At 38.3% G+C, this 23,196-nt stretch overlaps 2 protein-coding genes across 3 annotated transcripts; both read right to left on the bottom strand.

Moving 5' to 3' along the window:
• Positions 1-7,217: 7,217 nt before the first annotated feature.
• LOC131784398 (uncharacterized) lies at positions 7,218-16,159 on the bottom strand. 2 transcript variants are annotated; one of them, XM_059101209.2, is made up of 11 exons: positions 16,058-16,159; positions 15,188-15,288; positions 14,149-14,236; positions 13,507-13,595; positions 12,865-12,941; positions 11,999-12,076; positions 11,844-11,890; positions 11,017-11,100; positions 10,604-10,699; positions 10,395-10,478; positions 7,218-9,982 (listed from the first exon to the last, which is right to left on the bottom strand). In XM_059101209.2, the coding sequence occupies exons 1-11, from the start codon at positions 16,154-16,156 to the stop codon at positions 7,940-7,942; spliced, it is 2,886 nt and encodes a 961-aa protein (XP_058957192.2). In that variant the 5' UTR covers positions 16,157-16,159; the 3' UTR covers positions 7,218-7,939. The 2 variants fall into 2 exon arrangements, with proteins under 2 accessions (XP_058957192.2, XP_058957193.2); XM_059101210.2 differs by lacking the exons at positions 15,188-15,288; positions 16,058-16,159 and adding an exon at positions 14,455-14,513.
• Positions 16,160-17,571: 1,412 nt separating this feature from the next.
• LOC136278177 (microfibril-associated glycoprotein 4-like) lies at positions 17,572-20,249 on the bottom strand. The gene is made up of 4 exons (XM_066161582.1): positions 19,917-20,249; positions 18,832-18,946; positions 18,100-18,517; positions 17,572-17,797 (listed from the first exon to the last, which is right to left on the bottom strand). The coding sequence occupies exons 1-4, from the start codon at positions 20,247-20,249 to the stop codon at positions 17,572-17,574; spliced, it is 1,092 nt and encodes a 363-aa protein (XP_066017679.1).
• Between the last annotated feature and the right edge of the window lie 2,947 nt (positions 20,250-23,196).

Raw genomic sequence — 23,196 nt, 5'->3', positions numbered from 1 at the left:
ATATTCGACAGGATACTTAAACGAATGATCGCTCTAACGAAGGGCTAAAGCTCGAAACGTCAGTCTTTAAACTCTTTACGGTGGCCAATTTACGTTATCAGCTCAGTTGTTAACACTAAATTACCCTGTTTTACTCTCCCACCGACGCAGCACCACAGTTTCTTTAGAAACTTACCTCCTTTATACAATCGCAGGAATGATTACACAGGGTAGTTTACTTAACCGGTGCTTCTCACAAACGTCATCCTGATGATGGCCTTAGCGCTAGCTTCCCTTCCTTAGCCGATACACAGCTAATTAAAGGAGTTAGTCTGTGGTTCACATTCCTGATCTCAACATTGTGCATGTAGGGTAGAACAAAAATGCGCCTGTATCCTACATTTGGCTTGGTAAGACCAGACTTTCCTATTAACGATTATATTACGAAATACTTTGATTATCTGCTCAAGGTTTATGTCAGATTTTTTCGGGTTCCAGTATGGACGTCTTCAGTAGATATCTCAAAAAGTCACTGGCTTTCTAACCAAGCCCTCGACAAACTTGGCACACACTATCATATAACCCTTACAGCCCCGCGCGCTGTTTAACTATGAGAAACATGTTTAAATAAAACGTATCACCAAAACCTAGTTGTTGCATCATCAACAGTGCGGATGGTTTTTCATTTAAGAACTGCGGAAAGAGAATGAGATGATAGCACCGTCATAATGAATAAGTTATCATGATTTCAGTTCACCTGTTACCTTATGAATTTGGAAATCATGCAAACCTAACCATAAACTCACTTAAAACAAGGCAATATTTTATTTAAACCGTCTCACTGTTAACGAACAGAGCATGAATCTGCTATGCTTAATCCTTAAGGTAAGTTTGTTTATGGGATTAGTCGTAAATCAGAGCTCAGTCTGGAAGCTGTTAACTATATGTTAAGGATACAGCAGAAATTAAGGCTAATTACAAGCTTGATTACCAAAAGAGAAGTAGATTCAGAAATATCTTGTCAGTTTGAGTGTTTGGAGGAACCGCGATGTAAGTTCTATAACTTTGAAGCAGAAAAGAACAGCAAAAACAGATTCAGGTGTCAGCTGAGTGACTCGGATCGATTCGTTCATCTTGATAACTTATCAAAGGGCGAAAACTTTAGATGCAGAGAAATACGGGTAAAATAATAACTTCTTAAGTAGGCCTATTACATGTTTTCTTGATCAGTTTTGAGTGCTAATGAAGCTTATCAGTTATTTTGCTCTATTTTCAGTTCTGTGATTCTCGGACGGAACTGTGATACCTCGCATCATAGGAGAACAGGGGAGGAAATCAACACATAGTTGGGTGTTTCAGTTCCCGGCGATCTGAGATCAGAGGCGCAAAATCCCAAATTTAAATGAATTTGAATGGTGCATGCTCATACATTATCATCCTGAAAGCGAAGGAGCACAATTGGCGAGGTTCAATCGTGGTTCGTTTTGTCACGAGTATGAAACCGAAAAATTAATAGCGAGGAAGCGAACCTCAAAACTTTGTGTTCCAAGGGAACTACTCGACGACCTCGTTCAAATTAACCATCTGTCTAATTATCATAACAGACTCAAACCTTTCGGCGCCCGCAGGGATCATGCAGAGACTTTTTACATGTTTATGAGTAAGTTTCCATCATTCTTAATACCTCCTGCGTTTATAGTAGTCATTTATCGTCCTAATAAGATACATGAAAAAATTACTCAGTTCTGATTGGTTAAGATAAATACAGTTTTCACGTAATTCAAAGCAGAAGAGGGTAAATTCAGTGCAAAGAAGTAACAAACCTCAGTGAACAATTCCTTGAACTGTTTAGCCGGACTTTGAACTTTATTGCGCCTTAAATGTGTGAAAGTATCATCGCATATTATTATTTTGATCGTACGCGGTTGTTTTGACCGAACGCACAATGTCACTTGCAGGGTTTGAGTAAATTGTTTTTCCACTTGATGCGCGCTCTTTGCTTCTGCATAATTATGATGAGCTATCTCATATTTTTTTGATGTATATTATTAATACGTAATCACATGATTTTCTCGTGCAATTTGGAGGCACTTGTAAATTTTTTTTCAAAGACCACGAATTGCACGAGCCCGTAGTGCAATTTTGTTAGTCTTTGAAAAAATTTTCTCTTGCTTATTTATTCCAAATTCACTCGAAATCATTTGATTACCTACACAAACAATACCGTACCGTGTCAAATTCACGATCAGGAAATAACTCTGTTCTTTTCAATTTTAGCACGTTTGACGCCTCTTCCTTCAAAGGGACTGTGCGTGTAGACAACTCCAAGCATTTATTATCCGCAATGAATTTATAATCAGGTAACTTGTTTGAAGAGCATATAGCTCGGCAATGTATAAGAAAGGCGTTACCTTAGATAAACCCTTTCTTCTCTGGTTTTTATGCCTATCTTAGATATTTTTATGTAACAGTCTGTAAAGGTTATTTTCTCTGCAGATCTCCTGTTAAATGTAGTTCTTATTTCATCCGTAGGGTCCCTAAATTTTTATTTTAATAGTCAGTCTTGTTTTTGTTTTGTTCCATGGTAATTGGTATAGAAAAATCACTTCGTAAAGAGTCAACATCTCGAAGGAAATGCCAAGTTTGCAAGGCCCACTTTTTGTAACTAAACGTGATTCGTTATAGTTAAGTGTGAAGATGCACGATGGACGATGGTCAAGGATCGAGAGCCTTATTATTATCACCTTTGTGGGAGCTAGTCCTACAAACTGTAAGGTTGTGAAGATGTTAATGGTAAATAAAGAAACCAACCAGAGTATAGAGAGTCAGAGGAAGCATAACAATATAATATCGTTTGCCATTTGTGGTATTTGCCTCTTGAAAGTTTAAGAAATGGTGAAATAAATATATTATTTAACCAATGGTCGCCGGCAGATCTTCCTCTCTGTTTAGGAAACCAAAATGGTTCCAGATTTACAGATCTATCCCAATCAAAGACATCAATTAATTTCTAATCTGACATAAGGCAAACTTTACTTGATTAAATGATTTCGTAGTTTTACAGTTATTGGTCTATGATGGATAGCAAGCTATGTACAATATCAGCAAGGTAAATTTGTTCTTTCATATCGCCCCAAACAAATTAGCTCATGTGTTTCCATGTGACGCTTGTGGTTAGAGAAAACTTTAAGGCTGATCAAATTCTGGCATGTTTAACTCCAAGGTGTTTCACCCTCCAAGTAACCGGTGGTCTTAAATGAAACGCGGATGAAATCGCTTGTTATTTGTCCAGTAGTCTGCATGGTGGAATAAAAAATTAAGATAGATATAATTACAGAAGCTTCTCAAATAATGTTCCTATACGGGTACCAAAAATTTTCTTATATCACTCTTTCTTTCGGGTTCCCTCCTTGTTATTAGATTTTCTACATTTCCAATGGGAGACGGCCAGTACTGCAGCTAGCGCACCAATCATTGTACAGACACCAATCAGAATTGATTCAACCACCAGCATGACTGTAGCAGTGGACTAGTAGACAAAACGTATTGAGAAAAAAAACAGTAAGTTTATAAGGCCTTCATACTTAATGTTAATGGCATATGACATAACGAATGGAGGAGCAGAATGAACGTATGTTGGTGATGCAGAGGTGTAAAGACCCTTTGCAAGATCGAAATTCATACGATCGTTTCTGGTTGAAAAAAATTTGAGCCTCTCTCAGCCGTTCAGTAAGGAAACGATGAGACAGTGGAACCGGCCGCGCAGAGCCAACAGATCGAACAAACAAGGTGTGGGGAATCTTATTAAGAACCTCCGAAGGTGTTAAAAATTTTTTTTTATGATTAGTAGTGTTTTCCTCATCTTGACGTAACTTAGCAATCATATTGGCGTTGTCGAATGGATAAAATTTGAATTAATTAGGACATTGAAAAAAACAACAAAGGCTGGTTGAAAACGAGAAGGAAATTTCCATGTGGTTTTCTAGAACAGTTATAGCCGTATAGTCGGATATTCAGAGAGGGGTATTTGTATCGGGAAACTCTAAATTCCAAAACACTCCCCCTTCCCCCATTTTTTTTTAACATTGCATCATCGCCAGAAATAAAAGCTGACAAAAAACTGACAACCGTGCATGAACGTCACACACAACTGATCACATCACAAAGCCACACGCATAATACACTTGCATGAAGTGTGGATAAAGTGGATTTACCGCCGATCGTTCAGTTCTAAGGTGTCCTTGCCAATATACTTCATAAGTTCCTTTATCAATAACTTTGATTTGGAGTGTTTGCTACCTTGAAAAGTTACATTAAACTTTGTAATTATTTCCACTGATATGAGCTAAATTTAGTTCAGACAAAGACGAAAAACTCATCAATTATGCCACCAAAGTCTATCTAAAAAAACAAAGCACAATAACACATCGCCCCTCATCGGTCAGTGTTTCGATAACACAAGACACATGTAACGCAGGATTCGAGCTACTGGAGTCAGTATGCGGCGGATTTCATAAAGCGATTCCGCATCAAAAATTAAGCAACAGATGCGAATTTCAATTTCCCCTTTGATAAGAAACACTAAAGTTAAGGCATGTAAATAGATTCAAAGAGTTTGTCAAAAGGACCCCTGTTTGTTACATATGTAAATTAGGATTTGAATATTCACTTAAGAAATGATTAATCTCTCCCCATCAAAATCGTTTGCTTTTTTGACCTACTGACGGGTAAAGTCTTCAATGTGTTCAATAAACAGTGATTGGTTAAAATTGTGTAATAAATCGCTTAGAATGGTCTGGACTATTCCCTCTTTGTGTTAGATGAAATGTTCCATTTCATTTCCTGCTGACGAACGCGAGTATAACTGCATGACTTACTGTTGTTCAATCAACTAAATTTTCCCCCAAATACTCACTTCTATTCTTCTTTTTGGTACAAACTTTCTTGTGAGAGAAACTCCGAGATAAAGTCTTTCATTAAAGATAACCGTAAAACTATATCTCTGCTTTTGTGACGCGAGTTGAATGTGCGCCCATCATTCTGGCTTCTCCTGAATAAATTTTGCCTAAATGCTTTAAGGCAAGACTGGTTTCCCTGGAAACTTAACCAAAACGTACCTTAAAAGGCGTTTGGGCAAATACATTAACCACTCTCAATTCTCCACGAGCAAAAAACGTTTCTGTATTCTTATACGGCCTTAAATACAAGGTAAATGATAGAATGATGTATATTAATTAAGAAATTATCAACTAATATTTGGACAATAATCTTGGTTTCACCGGCAACCACAGCTCAAGGCCGGTATGTAAATTTATCCTGAGGAAATTAAATTCATAAAATGGTTTTACTGCAATCCACAAAACCCAATGAATTTCGCCATTTGTAACAAGCTTCCCTTGTGAGTATGCGATTATAAAGATCAGTTAAGTCCGGTACAAATCTTGACAAGCCTTGCCACTTCATACATGTCTGTTTTTTGAAGTCGTCTCTCCTTCCGGTGTTAATTTTCTGTGCTTCTCTCCATCGTGGCCGCCATTACAATGTGTAAAAAGAGTCACGATCGTTGTAGTACTTCCAGCTAAAACCATAGCGAAGATCAAAATTTCCACAAATGCCATTTTAGACTGTTCACTAATCTGAGCGTGAAACAAGATCACAATCAAGGGAATATAGAATCGATTGTTCAACTCTTATAATTACCATAATCACGAAGTGCAGTAAATAATGCTTTTAGAGGATGAGGATGCAAACTGAGTGCATGTAACAGAAGCTGCTTGCAAACACGACAAAATGAAATCTACTGTGTGAAATTTCAGTTTAAATTTAGGTGATCTTTCCGAGCATGGATAATAATGAATGGCTCCCTCTTCGCCGAATGCGCAAAATAACAATCTAAAAAATATCAAAGCCCTGGTTAACCTACCTACAACTTAAGTCCTCGGGTTCCTCTCCCTACAAATTCTGAAATTTACCTTAAGTTTGTTAAACCCTGTGTTATTCAAAATAATCACACTTGGTTTGATGCCGTTAGCTGGGCTGACGAGCAAAGAGCACTGGTATCAAGGTAGTGTCACAAAGCCAAACCTCATTATCATATTCTCAAAACACCTTATTCAACACATCCTCATAAAAGCACAAAACCGTTTGAGTTATGTTTTTGAAACTAGAAACTACTTTATTGGTTGATCTGTCTTGATGCAAATGGCGATCGCCCAGTTATCATGACAATCATTAGTATCACCATGGTCACTATTGTTTTATTATTATTTCTATTTCAGTCTTGCAGTAGTACGAGGTATTTAGTTCTTACCTTTTTGGCTTTTGTTTTTGTGACTGCTGTGCCTTCCTTCCGGGAAGGCCGTTAGCATTATGTAACGGTGTCGTGCAAGTCCGCGAACCTTCGCCAAACCCCTCACGGTTTCCAAATTAGCGGACTATCGTGAGACACTCGTAACCACTCTTCTGATTTGGTTCAGCTCCAACTCTGGCCATAGTTGAACGAATCTGATCGGGTTTCTACAGATTCATTTTTGTTTCATCGATTTCAATGTGAAAGCTACGTCGTCAAACGTTCTCACATGTGCATTTTACTCTGCACATGTCTAACACATCCTTTGAAGAAGAATTTCAATTGAAAGGGAAAAAAAAAGAGAATAAGAAAAGACGAGAAAAAGGAAGACAAAATTAAGTTAAAGTGGCCAGGGCTAAAACCTTTGAACTTCAGACTCGAGAGGAGAAGGTATATACATCGCGCTAGATACGCAGGGCCTACGATGCAGCAAAATTTTGTCTAAAAATACATTTGATGCGCGTCAAGAGATTGTAAACTTCTCAGTTCATAATCTCTGGTGCACATAAAATACATGTACCTACCCTATTAACCCTTTACACCTTAACATCATTATGCATAGTCTCCATACTGTACGCTATACATTTCCTAGGTTCTAACAAGGAGAATTTGTAAAATCATCAAGTGCTTTGTTAGTTGCTCATCATTTTCTTTATTCTTGTGACTTAAATTCAGAGGTGATATTGTAAGAACTCAGAACCTTGTCAATCTTAGGGATTAAAGGATTAATTTCCCGCCTTGTTCCGACCTTTCACTTTACCATTGCACAAACTCTGTTCTAGCTGAGTCGTCCTTTTGTCACAATTTTGGCATTGAAAAGAGTTGTTCATTCTAACCCCTCTGCATTTTACACCACTTTGCTTTTTTACTGCAATACTCTACAACTATACCACAGTAGGCACATGCAGTCATAGACTGCTTTTTATTTCACAAATTATTGATACCTTTGTTCTTTTTTGAACTTCGAATATCATACATTTAAATAAATATAAATACCTTATTTTGTTCACAAATTTTAGGCAAACCCAGTTAGGTTATACCTCGTCTGCATTTAGTCAAACAGAAATAGTGTTGCACCTGATTTACTGATAAAGTTTTAATCCTTTTTGAAAACAGCAATTGAAATAATAAACGTTTGATTGCAATCCCAGATTTGGTTTAAAATCAGACCATTTTTTACAGTTTTCACTGCCTTACAACGGTAGCAGTTATCCATAACACAAAGGCTTTAAGGTTCTACCATTCAACGTACAGATCTGCTAACTTTTCTCTAACTGCTGTTGTTAGTGACGGTGTTCAGGGATCAAAACAGGGAAGACAGCTCCATCGATAACCAAAATTACAAGAAGTTTCAATAACAATAACAATTATCAGAACTTCCGGTGGAAAAACAAGCAATTATCAGGTGGGTTCTCTATTTAGATAGACGAACTGAGATATGTCGACAAAACATCAAGACTGATGACTGAAAAATGTCAATTCCTCAAAACTAGTGTATAAAGTTTTGGGTCTTCCTACAAACTGCCAGAGCTGCCGCAAGATAATGAACTCGAAACTCCCAGTGAGCCGCCTTAGTGACTCACTGCTGGCAGCCTTAAAAAGCGTTTTCAGTCACTTCCCCTTAAAATTCCACAATAATTCCAACGTTTGCACATCAAAGGCAAAAATATTGTCTTTAGTTCGAAACTTGGCTTTGGAAACGTCCCCGACGTATTCATCTTTCTTGCCCGCGATTATATCAGAATTCCTGCTTGTCCCCGAGCCAGAATTGTCACCCTTCAAGTTGTTACCATTAGTTTGACTGGCGCCTTTCGGAGACTTTTCTTTCCGATGGGCTAGAGGTTTTGCTTGGGTGCGCAAGGCGGACTTGTTCTCGGTTAGTTGAACACCAACATTTTTCTTACTTTTCTGCTTTGAATTCGGCTTACAAAACCGTTCACGTATCCCGGATATCACTTCCACGGTAATTTTGTCTGGAGCAACTTCTGCGGTGGAGTTTGAGTCGTTCACACTGTTAGTGGCACGGGTTGAGTCAATTTGTGGACTTTTCGTCCGCGAATTTTTCTCAATAACCGTCGTCTTACCCTCACTTTGACTTGTTTCACGTCCCAGACCACATGTTTCATCTCCTCGTCTCGTGTTACGGTTTGAACTAGTTGAACAGCTTTGTTCCTTCTGTTCTCTGTCACTCGTTGCTCGGGTCTTATGCTCGCTAGAGTCTCGTAACCGTTTCACCAGTTCTGAAAGAACGATGTCCTCTTCATCGCTATCGATATTATCGTGATGAGAAGTACCGTTTAAATTATCATCTACCATGTCTTGCTCTTCCGGTAACTCTCCATCGCCCTCGTTTCCGTGTGGGACTTCCGCCCCCGGGTTGGTGGGACTCATCAACCGTGTTTCAATACATATGTCCGCTCTATAGCCAGTATCATCGACTCTTAGGTTATCCATCCTCACCACCTCGTCCTTATCAGCACTCTTACTGTCAGTAATTTTTCCACACCGAACGCTGTCATGTTCGTTTTCTTCTTCTTCGATAATTTGAAGCACATCGTCCATAACCGGGAAGTCTACGACTTTTGTAACGTTGGCAAGTTTGTCGCTGACACCGTTTTCGTCTACGTTATTGTCACCCCCAAGAGGTGGTTCAGGCTGCGAAACCGAAGCTATTTCATCTGATACAGAGCAGAATGCGTCAGAATTGTTTTTATCACCCGTCATTGAAGAACGGATGTCACTGGATTCCATGATCCCTTTCCCACCAATGTTTTGGGTACTGTTTGTTCCAACTGATTTCACTTGATCAACTGGACTGGAAACTTTGGACGAGTTCGAACAACCCGAGTCATTGTCTCCTAATGAATCATTTACACATACAGTAGTCACCATGGTCGAGATTATTTCCGCGTCGCCTCTAAAAGGCGAACCCTCAGTGTTCCTTCGTACTAGGTCAGCGGATGACTGTTGGTCACTCGAAGCTTCTCCAAACTTAAATGGTTCCACCAAGTCAGTTGTAGGTTCAGATTCGCACGGTAAAGGGGAATTAGCCACAGAATTATCACCAACGGCTGGTTCAAAATCCATGAATTCTCCTCCATCATCAGAGGAAGGAGACATGCTACCATCACCTGCAAAAGAGTCTGCATTTTGTCCAAGACCGTTGTTTGTCGAAAGACTTGAGGTAACTTCATCTTGCAGTTCCTCGGGTCTTTTACCAACCACATTTGGCAATATTACAAAATCATCACATGAAGTCAGAGAGACCGAAGAACCGTCTGCTACAATATCCTGACCCTGAGCTCCTTCAAATCTACCCCGTGTTTCAGGGTTCACAGTAGCATCACTTAATTGAGCCACAAACGTGCTATTCGAAACGACGTTAAGAGATGTAGACGCCATTTTCGCTGCCTCGGTGATGCCGTTTAAGCCACTCGTGTTGAGATTAGTTCGTTGCATGTTTACATATTGCCTCACATTTGGATCTGTGTGCTTGATGCTGTCCGTTTCATTCCTCCCGGATTGAGTATATGACGTTTTTCTCTTTTTCGGCGCTGTATCCGCGCACTGGGTGTCGGAGCTTTCAGAAAAGGAGGAGCGATACCCACTGAGCTTTTTGGCGAGTGATAGTGGCTTTCTTCTCTTCTTTTTTTTCTACAAAAGGGACAAACCGGTATTATGAGCATAAGAGTGCTACTCTTCTCTATATACGAACACAGGATATTTAAGAAGTAATTTTGAACGCTTTTGTGAACAACTGAATTTCGATATTTTAAAATTTAACGTTAAACAGTACACCTCGGCACGCAGCATTAAAAAAAAATAATAAAAAGTTTTTAGAGAATATTCGCCAAAATTTCACAGTTTTACACTAAATTTTACAGTGTGGTTGTTTGCGGCGTTCAAATTTCTTTATTTCCTTTCGTATTTTTGTAGTGTTGAACTGTTTCATAGTAACAATTTAAGTGTTTTTTTTTTACATCTAATTGTACAAAAAATGATTTTGCATAAAAACATCAGACTCGTCAATCTATGGAATTTTTTTCAATAACAGACACAGTTGTACCTTAGACGGTGATCTGTCTTGAGGAGACGGTGTTGGCTTTATTCTTCTCTCTGCGTGGAGCACTAGATGTTTTCTGAGAGAATTCTGTAGATACACAAAGGGGAAACAAACAGCAAGATACAGTGAAAAGCAACACAAAATATCAGAAATATAATTTCACAAAAATTTAATGAAAAAAGGAAAAAAATGAAAAAGAAAAAGCACTGTACCTTATGGGCGAATCCTTTTGCACAGCCTTCCCATGTGCACAGATAAGGCCGGTGGCCCTCATGGAAGGCTTTGATGTGTACTCTGAGGTTAAATGCCTGAAAAATAAGCAAATCAAAATGTCGAGTTCAATGCAGCTGGCATAAAGTGAAATACAGTGTTTTATGCTACACACGCCGAGCAGTTGACCTTCAATACTCAGGATAGCACAGCATGCTCCGTTAGCTCAGTGACGGACGGCTATCGGGGAAACTCTCCATCACTGTTTTCTGAGCAAGATGAATAATCCTACGATTGTCTTGAGGGCTGAAAATTTACATAAACCATTGTAATTTGACACAACAGCTTCTTTCTGTCCTCTTTAATAGAAGTTGTGTTTTTCAGATTCCAGCAGCTTTTTTTTAAGGTAACCTACCTTCAAATATACTTTTGAGCATCCCTCTCTAGGGCATTCGTACAGTTTCCGATTCGTATTGTGTATGACGGCATGCTTCCTGAGCTGTAAACACAATCAGGTGACATTGAGGTGAACAAAACAGTGTGCTCTCACCACAGTCTGTTTAGCCTGCGAGTGGGCTCTTAAGGTTGGGTTTCGCCTTACCCCACAGTCTCATATTGCACCATTGACAGCTGCCTATTGCACCATTGACAGCTGCCTATTGCACCATTGACAGCTGCCTATTGCACCAATGGCAGCTGCCTATTGCACCATTGGCAGCTGCCTATTGCACCATTGGCAGCTGCCTATTGCACCATTGGCAGCTGCCTTTTGCACAATTTGCAGCCATCAATTGCATCATTGGCAGCTGCCTATTGCACAATTTGCAGCTGCCTGTTGCACTACTGGTAGCTGCCTATTGCACCATTGGCAGCTGCCTAATGCACCATTGGCAGCTGCCTACTGCACCATTGGCAGCTGCCTATTGCACCACACTTGGTTACTTATTAAAAAAGTCATTGAAACCCCTACACATGCAGATTAGGCTCCTTTGTGTTGTTAGCCTGAAATACAGAGGTTCAAAGAATGCCAGCCCCATATGAAGGGCATGTCAATGGCTGGGGTACAATGAACACTTGTTCCTCTTCTGGCAAATTCAAAATATAGACATTTTATTTGTACAAACAAGTGAATCAAAGCATTTTGAATAAACAAATTAATTCATTTGCAATGTGTCTGCTATACAAATTGATTCCATACTGACAGGATTTAACAGTAACTCATATAAGGGATAAAACACTTACCTCACAAGCTTGTGAAAAGGTCTTGCCACAATGGTTGCAAGAAACCCCTGACAAATAAAATCACAATTTTTACATAGAGGAAATGTATAATTATCTCTTGCAGAACAAAAGTTTGGTTTCAAGTAAATGTAGCATTCTCAGTGTAAGATACATACCATGACTTCTCATGTGCACTGCTAATTTTGAAAATTTGTCAAAGGCTGCAGAGCACCCTGGTGTACTGCAAATGTATCCTGGATTAAGAAAGAACAGAATGATTTAAAAGTTTAAAAGTTTAAAAGTTTATCACTACGTGTTTAAACAGTGGATAGCATTAAGACACACTCAGACTTGCACAGGATTTGCACCACAAAATATTGTGATCTTTGTAGGAATAAATGAGTTTCAATCATCTTTCTGTGCTACTGTACATTATCTCACTGTTTTAGTACATACCAAAAAAGATATTCACCCAAGTGGCACCACTAGCCACCTCCACTCTGGTGAATAGTTGTTAATTATTATTATGTTTCTTTAGCATATTAAGAATTAGTTTGATTTCTTTAACAGTTGTCACATTACATTGCATTCAAACTCCTGTAGCCTCACACAAATCTCATCAAAGCAAAACGGACTAAAATCTTCCATTTAAAACCCAGTAACAGAACCTTTCAACTGTCTGCAATAAAGTGCAAAGCACAGATTTCCCATGCAACATGATTGACAGCAGCATGATATAAGTTTTTTCTTCCCAGTTCACTTTATTTAAAAGTGTTGTGATATACCCTGTAGGGTGCTGTCATCCAGATTGACAATGATACAGGTGGTATCATCTGAATTAAGGTTTATTGTGCTTCAAAACAATCACCACTTGTGCCTAAAACATTTTAAAACCAAACATCACACCCAGTGGCTGATGATGCCTATCTTGTTAAAATTCAATGAAGAAAACAGAAATAAATCTACAAAAGAATTTCTTGTATTCTTAATATTTCGTAGTCATACATAGTTTAAAATCTATCATAGAACACTCATGTATTACCTTTGTTGTGCTTCTTCATGTGATTCTGAAGCTTCGATAGACTATCAAACCCAGTGCCACAGCCTTCCACCTGACACCTGCGATGATAAAAAAACATACAAACATATATGACTACCTTATGTACTTGAAAAAGAGCCATCCCTGAATATGCACCTCCCTCATTGGAACTATGTGCAAATTCTTTGGAATGTAAATGTAAGGATTTAGATGTACATGTCGGAGAGCATTAACCCATGCTAGGCCCCATAGACTCAGATCAAAAAAGGGGCCATTATTTAGATCGAAGTTGTGTGAAGACATTATTAGTGATGCAATTGGAAGAGCTGGGAGAGAAGAAAGGTGAGGATCAAAGGACGTCTCTGTTAGTTATAAAATTGTTTCGTACAAATAGATAATATGCTGTTAAATAAAAAAGAGAACATTTCTTTGATACAGTGTACATCTCATTTTTGAGTATCATTAGCAGAATAAGGGTGGAATGTAAGGCTAGAAAAAATAAATAAGCCCTGCCACACTTATTTAAGTAATTACCGTAATAAATACAATTATAATGTTTAACCTGTTTCAACTCAAATAACATAGGTGAAGTTATCCTTGTGTAGTGTACTGAAAGAGGACTCAACTAAATCCAGTCCAACTTACTTATACAGCTTTTCATTTGTGTGAATGCAAATATGTCTCCTAAGCTGAGTGCTTTTCTTGAAAGCCTCATCACATCCCTCGTAATGGCACTGTGAAATAGTGTTAACAAAATAGACGAAAAAAACCCGTGAGGACCTTAGAAACACATCATTTTTAACCTAGATAAAACTAGCTACTTGTAGCAAGTCTTTGACATCCTTTTCTTCTCAACATCTACACCTTGAGCAAAATGTAAACTAGTGATGGTGCACAGTTGAAACAGGAAACATTCACAAAGTCAGACTTAAAACTGATGCATGGCATGATGAATTTTTCTATTGATGAAGTCACAATCCCAAGAAAAAGTATGAGAATATTCCATTACAGTGGCACTTCAAAGTTCATCCAAGTTTAATGACACAAACTGACGAATACCTGGTCATATTGATAAGCACCCACTGAATTCTAAAAAAAATGTCACATGTTTAAGACCAATATGTCTTTTCCTCTCACATAATCAATAAAATAAAAAAACATAGATTGGACTTCTTTTATTACAAATGAAAATTTACAGTTTAATTTGAGCAAAAGATAAAAAATTTGATCACAAAAGATACATGTACATAATTATACAATTACAAAGTTATTTGATAAGATCTTTACCTTAAATGGTTTGTTATGTGATCTCTTCTCATGCCTCTTTAAATTATGCTTGAGAGAGAAGGTTTGTGTACAGCCTGGGTAGGAACATCTATAGAGAAGAACACATTATTTGTAATTGTATTAGTTAAAACAGAAATTCATTATTTGTTGTACTGATGGCATACACTGACATGTCCATAGCTGGGAGAGGGATGGTTTAAACCATGATCACTAATTGAATGCATTTGTAACACACTTGGATCTTTGGAGCCAGTATCTGACTTCAAGAAAGGTAGGAGCACACGAGCAGATGAAGTTTTAAAATACCTTTCTTTTGTATTTAACATCAAATCTTATGGTCTAAGATTCAAAGCAGTTTCTTTCATTTCTTCTATGTCTTTAAGATAGTGATCAAAGTCAAAGATGAAAAATATCAGAATGAAACTGGTTTGAACATTTTTCAAAAAAATTAAAAATAAAAAAAGGAATGGGCAAAGAACATATACAAGTGACTGCGCACATCAGGTCTAGAAAAAAAATCCATAACTTTGGGTCCACATCTGCAATTGATAGAGTCCCCCACTGCACAGTTCTTAACCCTTTAAACCTCAAGAGTGACTAACATCTAATTTCTCCCTTCAGTATCACCTGTGAATCACACATTAAGGTCATGAGAACAAAGGAAATGATCACTATTGAAACATTAGCTTTTGATTGGTGAACAAATTCTCCTTGTCAGCGCCTTATGAAAAGTATAGAGAACAGTTTGGAGAATATGCATACTGATGTTAGGGTGTACAAAGTTAACCCTTAATTCTCCCCTCTAATTGCTGCACATTTCCTAAGAAATTAGTTAAAATAATTTGGTTTTAGATCAAGAAAACAACTACCAGATAAGTTTGAGTATTCTTATTACCTTGTAGCAGGATTACATTGGGATGTTATGGGGAGAAGTTACATGTTAATCACTTCTGGGAGTTAAAGGGTTAATTCCCTCACATGTGGAATTTTCTCCCTAAGGGCCATAAAAAGCCATGTATATGAATAAACAATTGTATACTTAAAAATTTCTTGTCCTGTGTGGATCAGTGAGTGACGCTTCAGATGGTATGGTCTGATAAAGGATTTGCCACATCCTTCAAACTCGCACTTAAAAGGTCTCTGAGGGTAAAATTACAATTATAACCAATACTCATATTTCTAGACAAACACTGCAGGCAGAAAGCATGTTTGGATACCATTATCTCGTGTTTATTACACTTTTTTACACATTTATTACACATGGATTAATGAGCAAGTGGTCATTCAGGCTAAAAGTAGGCTAAATTTAAAAAAAAAATGCCTAAAAAAGAAAGCCCAGTATCCATCAAGCTTCATAAAAATCTGGCAGTCCTTAGGTTTAGCCTTTCAACTGAATTGATTGCGTGAACACGTACTCCATAAAATGAGATTCTTCTCAGAAAGTGGCCAATTGGAGTAATGAGAATTTGCCTTTGATTGCTTTCCAATAAAATTCACTCTGTATTTCTGGAGAAGAAAGCACTGTACTGGATCTTCCACAGTTTAGTGAGTTGGAGCTTTGGTGTGAACAAGCATGTAAGATCGTGTAATACATGTAAGCTTGCGGCTATTGCATGACGTCGTCTGTAATGCACGATTCCGGCATAATCGAATAACACACTAAAGCTTAAATCATTTAAAATAAAATTTAAAGGAAAAAAGCGAGTTATATTTAAAGGGAGATTTTTTTTGGCCCGGTTCTCAACATATAATAATTCCTCGAACTCACGTTCAATGCCTTAGTGACGAACCAAAACGTACCGGACGAACAGAGTAACAGCACGTGTCAGATGAACTACCCTTTCCATTCAGAGTTTAAAGCGCATAAAATCTACAGATTTTGTTCGAAGGACACAGGACACAAACCTACCTCTCCTGTATGGGACCTCTTATGCTCCTCAAGCCTCCATTTCTTATTGTAACTTTTCCCACATTCTAAACAGGTATGACCCTCGCCAAAGTCCGCCATGTTTTGGAGGTTTGTTTGTTGAAGAGAGACTAAGTTCTAGTTCTAAGTACAAACCAACGTCGTTTCCAGGGTCCTCTCTCCTCTTACATCTTGCGAAAAACTTCCCCAGGGTTCCCCAGGCGTTTTTTATCGAACGATATGGAAAAAGTCTATGACTTTGGAGTCAGTAATCTGATTTATGATTAGGGAGTCGTGTATCCTTGTGCGATCTAATACCCGGACCATGCACTATCATTTTATGTAAGATCTGACGTAACCTCTTTCTGGCGGGGTTGAGAGGGGAGTGGGGGGGGGGGGGGTTGGAGGACCAGTTTTAACTTACTACGATCCTTCATTAATCTGTACTTAGGGTAGCTACCGTTTTCAGTAACGTAAGTTAATGTGACCTGTTCTCAAGTAACTCAGCCTGTGCTTGATGCATGGTACCACTCTTGACAATTTCGTAAATATGTTTGACATTCCCGCGGCAAACTTCTGTTGCAGAACACACCGTTTATGTAACTAATTGCTCGACTTTTTAAAGTCAGGATACGTGTCTGCTCGCAGTTATTACACTCAGTTATTATGAGGTGCCGTGCGTTTGGGCAAGGACAACCATAATAAAGAGCAAGCAGTAGACGAGTGCTTTACATAACTGCTTTATTATACTGAACTGCATAATACGAACTTATCTTTATGATAAGATATAATGTTACAGACACGTGACTGTGGTTAGCGTGCTCTGACCTGCTCTAACAAGATTATTCACTAACTAAGAAAATGAACCTGGAATACGAATAAACGGCCACATTAAGACCAGAAGCTAGCGATGAAGTCATGGTTTTCTTAAATACAATCGACGGCGTTCGCATTAAAACCCTTTACATTAGGTTTCCTTTCCCAACAAATATTACTTTGCGCCAGGATCAATAAAGACAAATCAATCATTTATATGTAGACAGATGAATACTCAAAGAGTGGCAAATGAAAAAAAAAAACATGAATTGAATAGAAGTATATGTTGAAAATAATGAAATCATAATAATTTCACACACATATTCGATGAGAAGAAAGCTGCGTTATTCTAAGTTCAATAAATGTTCTAAAAGTTTTTCAAATATTTAATACCCTTTCCAATGTTACTTTAGCTGAGTTTGCTCTTTTATCTTGACCGTGCAATATGTAACCGATATGTCAACTACTATATTATCTTTGTTCCTTTTACCAGCAGCTTAAAAATAATGGTCATTTGAATAATGACTAATCTCCTTTAGCATTGCGTGAGGTAGCCCAGTTTCGCCAAAGCTTTTAGTTTTGCCCTGAACTGGTTGAAGCGGTGCCGCTAATGTTCCGAAGAATCACATTACAATTCACACCTCTATCTAGTCTCTTCGTTAAAAATCAAAAGAAAAAAGAAAAGAAACAACAACACTGATCTACTTTATTTTCATTTCTGTACGTTTCAGTGAATACCGATATCCTTTAAAAGGAAACCAGTGGACACCTTCAGCAAAAAAGGAGGAGTACCATCCGTTGAGATACAACCCGTTTAGATTGGAAAGAAGACAGTTTTTGTACCACCAGGCGCCTTTGTACTCCTGAGCACAGCTGCGGTGTGGTTCTACGTCGTTGTCACTATCTCTTGTGGAGAACTGCATATCACTACAAAAAGTTAATACCACAAAATACGGTTTGTAGATCTTATAATTAAATTGGATGAATATTAGATAGAATTTGAGCTTTTGGTACACTAGTTCAACATCTCATAAACCAAAATCAGAAATGGCAGATACAGAAAGGAAAAATAAATAGAAAATGAATGAATTGAAAATATGTTCAGGATTCTATCTCTTTACTCGCACAAGTCTCGAAACGAATAGATATAAAAATATTTGCCTGCAAATAATCAGACATTTTACTTTCAACAACCCCATTCCTCATTTCTAAACTACTGTTTATAATACCTGTGTACTTTCATACCGTCTCCAGCTGTCCCATTGTATCCACCAATTACAATTCGGTATTTATCTGCTTGGTCCGCCACCTTAAATGTCGCGTACTCAGCGTATGTGATGTCACCTTCGAAGTCCTCCAGGTCAACTCTCAACGAAACGTTACCAGCGGCTGTCAAACGATGAAGATTGTCATTTCCAAGCCAAAACTCGCCGTGTAAATCTCCGAAGCCATTTTTGTAGGACGACCAATCTCGATAGAAATCAACAGAGCCGTTCAAACGTCTCTGAAAAACAGTCCAACCTCCACCGTTCGTGGTCATGTCACACAACACTTGCATGGCATTTCCGCCATCTGGATTAATAGTGTACAAACCGCTAGATGTGACACCATCTTGATAAAGTAGAGCACAACTTTTGGCGATGGGTTCTGTTGGTTTTCGAAAAATTTGATTTGAATGGTACGCTTGGACTATAGTAGAAGTAATTTATTTTTACTTAGTCACGGGGTTAGTGTTTCTCTAGATGATGAATGATCATTATATTTGTAAAACACCAACAACAACATCAATTACAACAACAAAGGAAATTTATTGAGAGGAGGGGTTGATCAACCAATATAGAAATTGTGTACAGCTAGTGCTCGAGGTGAAAAATTTCTAAGTTCGAGCAGTGAAAGCACTATTGTGCCGGTTTTCTTTACTTTTTCTTTGCATTATTATTGTTATTATTATTTCCACTTACTACAGGGCTTTCCCGTGTAACCATCCTTGCAAATGCATCGTGCACTGTTGGTTCGAATGTCTACGATGCAGATTTCGTTCTTGCCACAATCTGACTTATCTCGTTCGCATACGCTCTGATTGTAAACAACAACGACAACAACGATAACAATTATAATAATAATAGTAAGAGTAATAAAATTTATAATGATGATGACAATATATCAATGATGCCGACGATTACAGTGATGATGATGATGATGATGTCATAATCATTATTAACAATTGTTTACAAAAGTGGAGGTGGATGGTGATGGATATTTAGCGAGCTGTTAAGTGACCTGCGAGGTAAATATCCACCGCTTTCAATGACACAGAGGAGAGTAACTGTTTTAGTATATACCACACAGATACTAAAAGAATTAGTCAATCTACCACAATACGCTCGGAAACTGAAATGTTAACGCGCGACTTTGTCTCTCGGGCTGAGAGCCAATTTGTCAATGCCGGTTGCACGCGTTTACATGTCACACAGTGGTTTCATCAGCTCTCTCACCAATGTGATGACCAAGATCTTTGTCCATAAGAGTACAGACCACGCTAAACTACTGTCGATTTGTTAAATAGAAGCGCCATTGCGGCATTGTCAATTTACTAGGTCGTTTTATGTTATAACGAACTTAGATAATCTATAGCTTTCAATCGGAAAAAAAAACTTCCTAACTTAACTTTGTGGTAAGTAACGAGAGAGAGTTCTCTGTGATTTTCTCATGTTGTGTAAAAATGCTTGAACGAAGCATCTCCCTACATGGAGCCTTAGCTTCATAACGAAAATCAGTTTGATAATATTTACTACAGCGAACGATAGTCCGAACCTTGCTCATCGCCTCTTGATGGCTTTCAGTGACCTTGAAAAGCAAAATCATAAAACTTTTCCACAAAAACAATACGATGGCGTGCGCGCCAACATTGAGCTAAAACCCTACAGAGTATCCTTAAGTGCAATTCTGCAATTTCATCGCATTATTTACCATTAATTGTCATTTTCTGGAACTTGTTCGTATATCTAGGTGATGGTCAAAATCTTTTGAAATGCATTGCAAATACCTTTATCCCTCTGTAACTGAACTCTTTGTTCTCAATGAAGTTGGCCCTGGCTGGCCTCTCAAATCGATCCGAGTCACTGATCTGGCACTTCCATCTCTCAGATTTGTTCTTTTTGCCTCCAAAGTTGTAAGACTTACATCGCTCTTCGTTGACACACTCCAATCTACAAGAGCTTTCTGATTCCACCTCTATCTCCTTTATAACGCTCCCGTTGAGCTGTTTCCCGTCCATCATCTCGCCAAAATTAGCGGCTTGAAATCTGGGAAACGTGTTTGAAATGCGACTTGTTGCATAAGCAGTGACACTGATCAAGAATAATAATAGTAGGTGCATGTTTAAGCAGAGAGGTAGGTCAAGAGGTTTCCTCAGCCAAACTTGGGATGCTAAGGATATTAGTTAGACTCGTTGCGTAATTTGTTTTTGACTCTGATCCAGCCAAAGACTCGTCATCTCAATGCGCTTGGCACCTGGCAATTTTGCCTATTGTTAATTCTTACCTTTGTTATTGTAAAAATTATTCGCTAAATTCCCAGTCAGCACCTCCAGCACTATGTGGTTAACATTTGGCGTAATTTTAAACAACAATGTTATGAAATGACATCTACTTTGAAGAGAAAAACAATTGGGATAGAAATTGTTTAGTCTTTGTAACTTGTTTGGACCTTTCAGATAAGCTAGAATGGAAGTTCTCTATTTAATATTTAAAAGATCTGTCCGAAGAGATCCCTTTAATTTGAAAAGAAATAGGATAAAAGGGATATTTTTCCAACAGCTCCTTTATTAAAAGGGGTATTTTCTAAAGAAACAGTGGAGAGTATAGCAGGTAATTAAGTGTTAAAAACTGAGTTGAAAACCAAAATTGGCCACCGTAAAGAGGAAAAAAGCTGACGTTTCGAGCGTTAGCCCTTAGTCAGGGCGATTAGTGAAGAATGCTGACTAATCGCTCTGACGAAGGGCTAACGTTCGAAACGTCAGCTTTTTTACTCCTTATGGTGGCCAATTTACGTTTTCAACTTAGTTGTTAACACTAAATTACCTGCAGTTCCTTTGTTACTTATTTTCAACAGCTTTGAAGTTGCTCTCATTAAACTTTTTTTTATGTGCTTGCGATAAACTAACTGAGAGGCTTTCATTGTGATTGTGTGAGCTGAACACAAAATAATAAGTAGGGTAAGGTACAAATGAACGAAGGGGGTAATATTCTAGAGAAACTGTGGTGGCCACCGTAAAGAGTTTCAAAGCTGGCGTTTCGTGCGTTATCCCTTCGTCACGACACACTGTTTGTGAACAAGTCCTGCATAGAAATCCTAGAGATCACTGTAAAAGCTTCTGCTTCTTGCGTTGTGCTCTTGTAAAGAAATTATATTTGTATTTCACGCGTTTTTACATGTGAAGTTTTCGCCACCCTCACGATGTTATGGATTTACGATTCTTTTGGCTCAAAGAGAAAGTATTTTTAGAGTACGAAAATAGAGTATGTAGTATTTAGAAGTGCATAAATAAGTCTTGCTAAAACAAAGCTAAAACAGAAAATAATTAATAACAAATGTTTAAAGGGATGTGCCTCGACAGGTGGTCATACAATCCAACAGCGTGTTACAAAAGCTCAGCGACAATAACAGCTGCATACGCATTGAAGTCTCGTGGTTGGTTTACCATCTAGAGGTATGTCTGGGGGAGGGAGCTATGGAACGAAGTGAGGTTCTCACATTTAGAGACACTTTCTGCCTCCAATTGCCTCTGTTTTCTTGTGAAACCAACACAGCAACCATTATCCTACTAGGTAATATAAACAGTGTGCGATTTCTTTCTTGAAACTACTAAATGTCCGGCAGCCAGGCATAGTCTCAAACAGACTAAATGTCCGGCAGTCAAAGGTTTTCACGCAATTTCCGCCGAAAGGTTCTTTCAAACTTCTTAAGAATGTCAAATGTTTGTGAAGGAATGTCAAGCGATTCCAAAAATTTATTTGGTTTTTTAGGGGACAAATTCTCCGAGCCTGTGCATACTATAATATCGCTCGGTTGTCGACAACTTGGAAATTGTACGTTTCTGATCGGACTGCCGGGCACGGTCTCAAATGGACTAAATGCCCGGCAGTCAGAAATATTCACCAAAATGCCACAAACTTTTAAAAAGAATCAGATTTTTGTTAAGAAATGTAAAGTGATTCCAAAAATCATTATTTTTTTTATTATTAGATAAGTTCTCGGGCAGTTTGATCAGAAGCGTGGAATTTCCTAGTGTCGACAACCGAGCGATATTGTGGTATGCACAAGCTCGGAGGATTTGTCCACTAAAAAACTAAATTAATTTTTGGAAGTTGTATGAAAACTTTTGAGCGCCAGGCATTTAGTCTATTTGAGACCGCGCCCGGCTGCCGAGCATCTAGTCACAGCTTATATTTACATTTTACGCGTTTTTACATGTGAAGTTTTCGACTCTCTCACGATGTTAATTACTAAGCCATTTACGATTCTTTCGGCTCAAAGAGAAAGTATTTTTAGAGTAGAAAAATTGACTAGTAATTAGTAGTGCATAGATAAGTCTTGCTAAAACAAAGCTAAAACAGAAATTAATTCATAACAAATGTTTCAGGGGTTGATCAACAAATATAGAAGTTGTGTACACCTAGTGCTCGAGGTTTGAAAGCACTATTGTGCTGTTTTTCTTTGCTTTTTGAAAAACTTCCCCAGGGTTCCCCAGGCGTTTTTTATCGAACGATATGGAAAAAGTCTATGACTTTGGAGTCAGTAATCTGATTTATGATTAGGGAGTCGTGTATCCTTGTGCCATCTAATACCCGGACCATCCACTATCATTTTATGTAAGATCTGACGTAACCTTTCTGGCGGGGTTGAGAGGGGAGTGGGGGGGGGGGGGGTTGGAGGACCAGTTTTAACTTACTACGATCCTTCATCCTTCATTAATCTGTACTAAGGGTAGCTACCGTTTTCAGTAACGTAAGTTAATGTGACCTGTTCTCAAGTAACTCAGCCTGTGCTTGATGCATGGTACCACTCTTGACAATTTCGTAAATATGTTTGACATTCCCGCGGCAAACTTCTGTTGCAGAACACACCGTTTATGTAACTAATTGCTCGACTTCTTAAAGTCAGGATACGTGTCTGCTCGCAGTTATTACACACAGTCATTATGAGGTGCCGTGTGTTTGGGCAAGGACAACCATAATAAAGAGCAAGCAGTAGACGAGTGCTTTACAAACCTGCTTTATTATACAGAACTGCATAATACGAACTTATCTTTATGATAAGATATA

This window comes from Pocillopora verrucosa, chromosome 14 (assembly GCF_036669915.1).
Source record: "Pocillopora verrucosa isolate sample1 chromosome 14, ASM3666991v2, whole genome shotgun sequence".
Lineage (NCBI taxonomy): Eukaryota > Metazoa > Cnidaria > Anthozoa > Scleractinia > Pocilloporidae > Pocillopora > Pocillopora verrucosa.
Note: the sequence above shows the minus strand (reverse complement) of the source record. Positions and strands in the feature narration are given on the sequence as shown.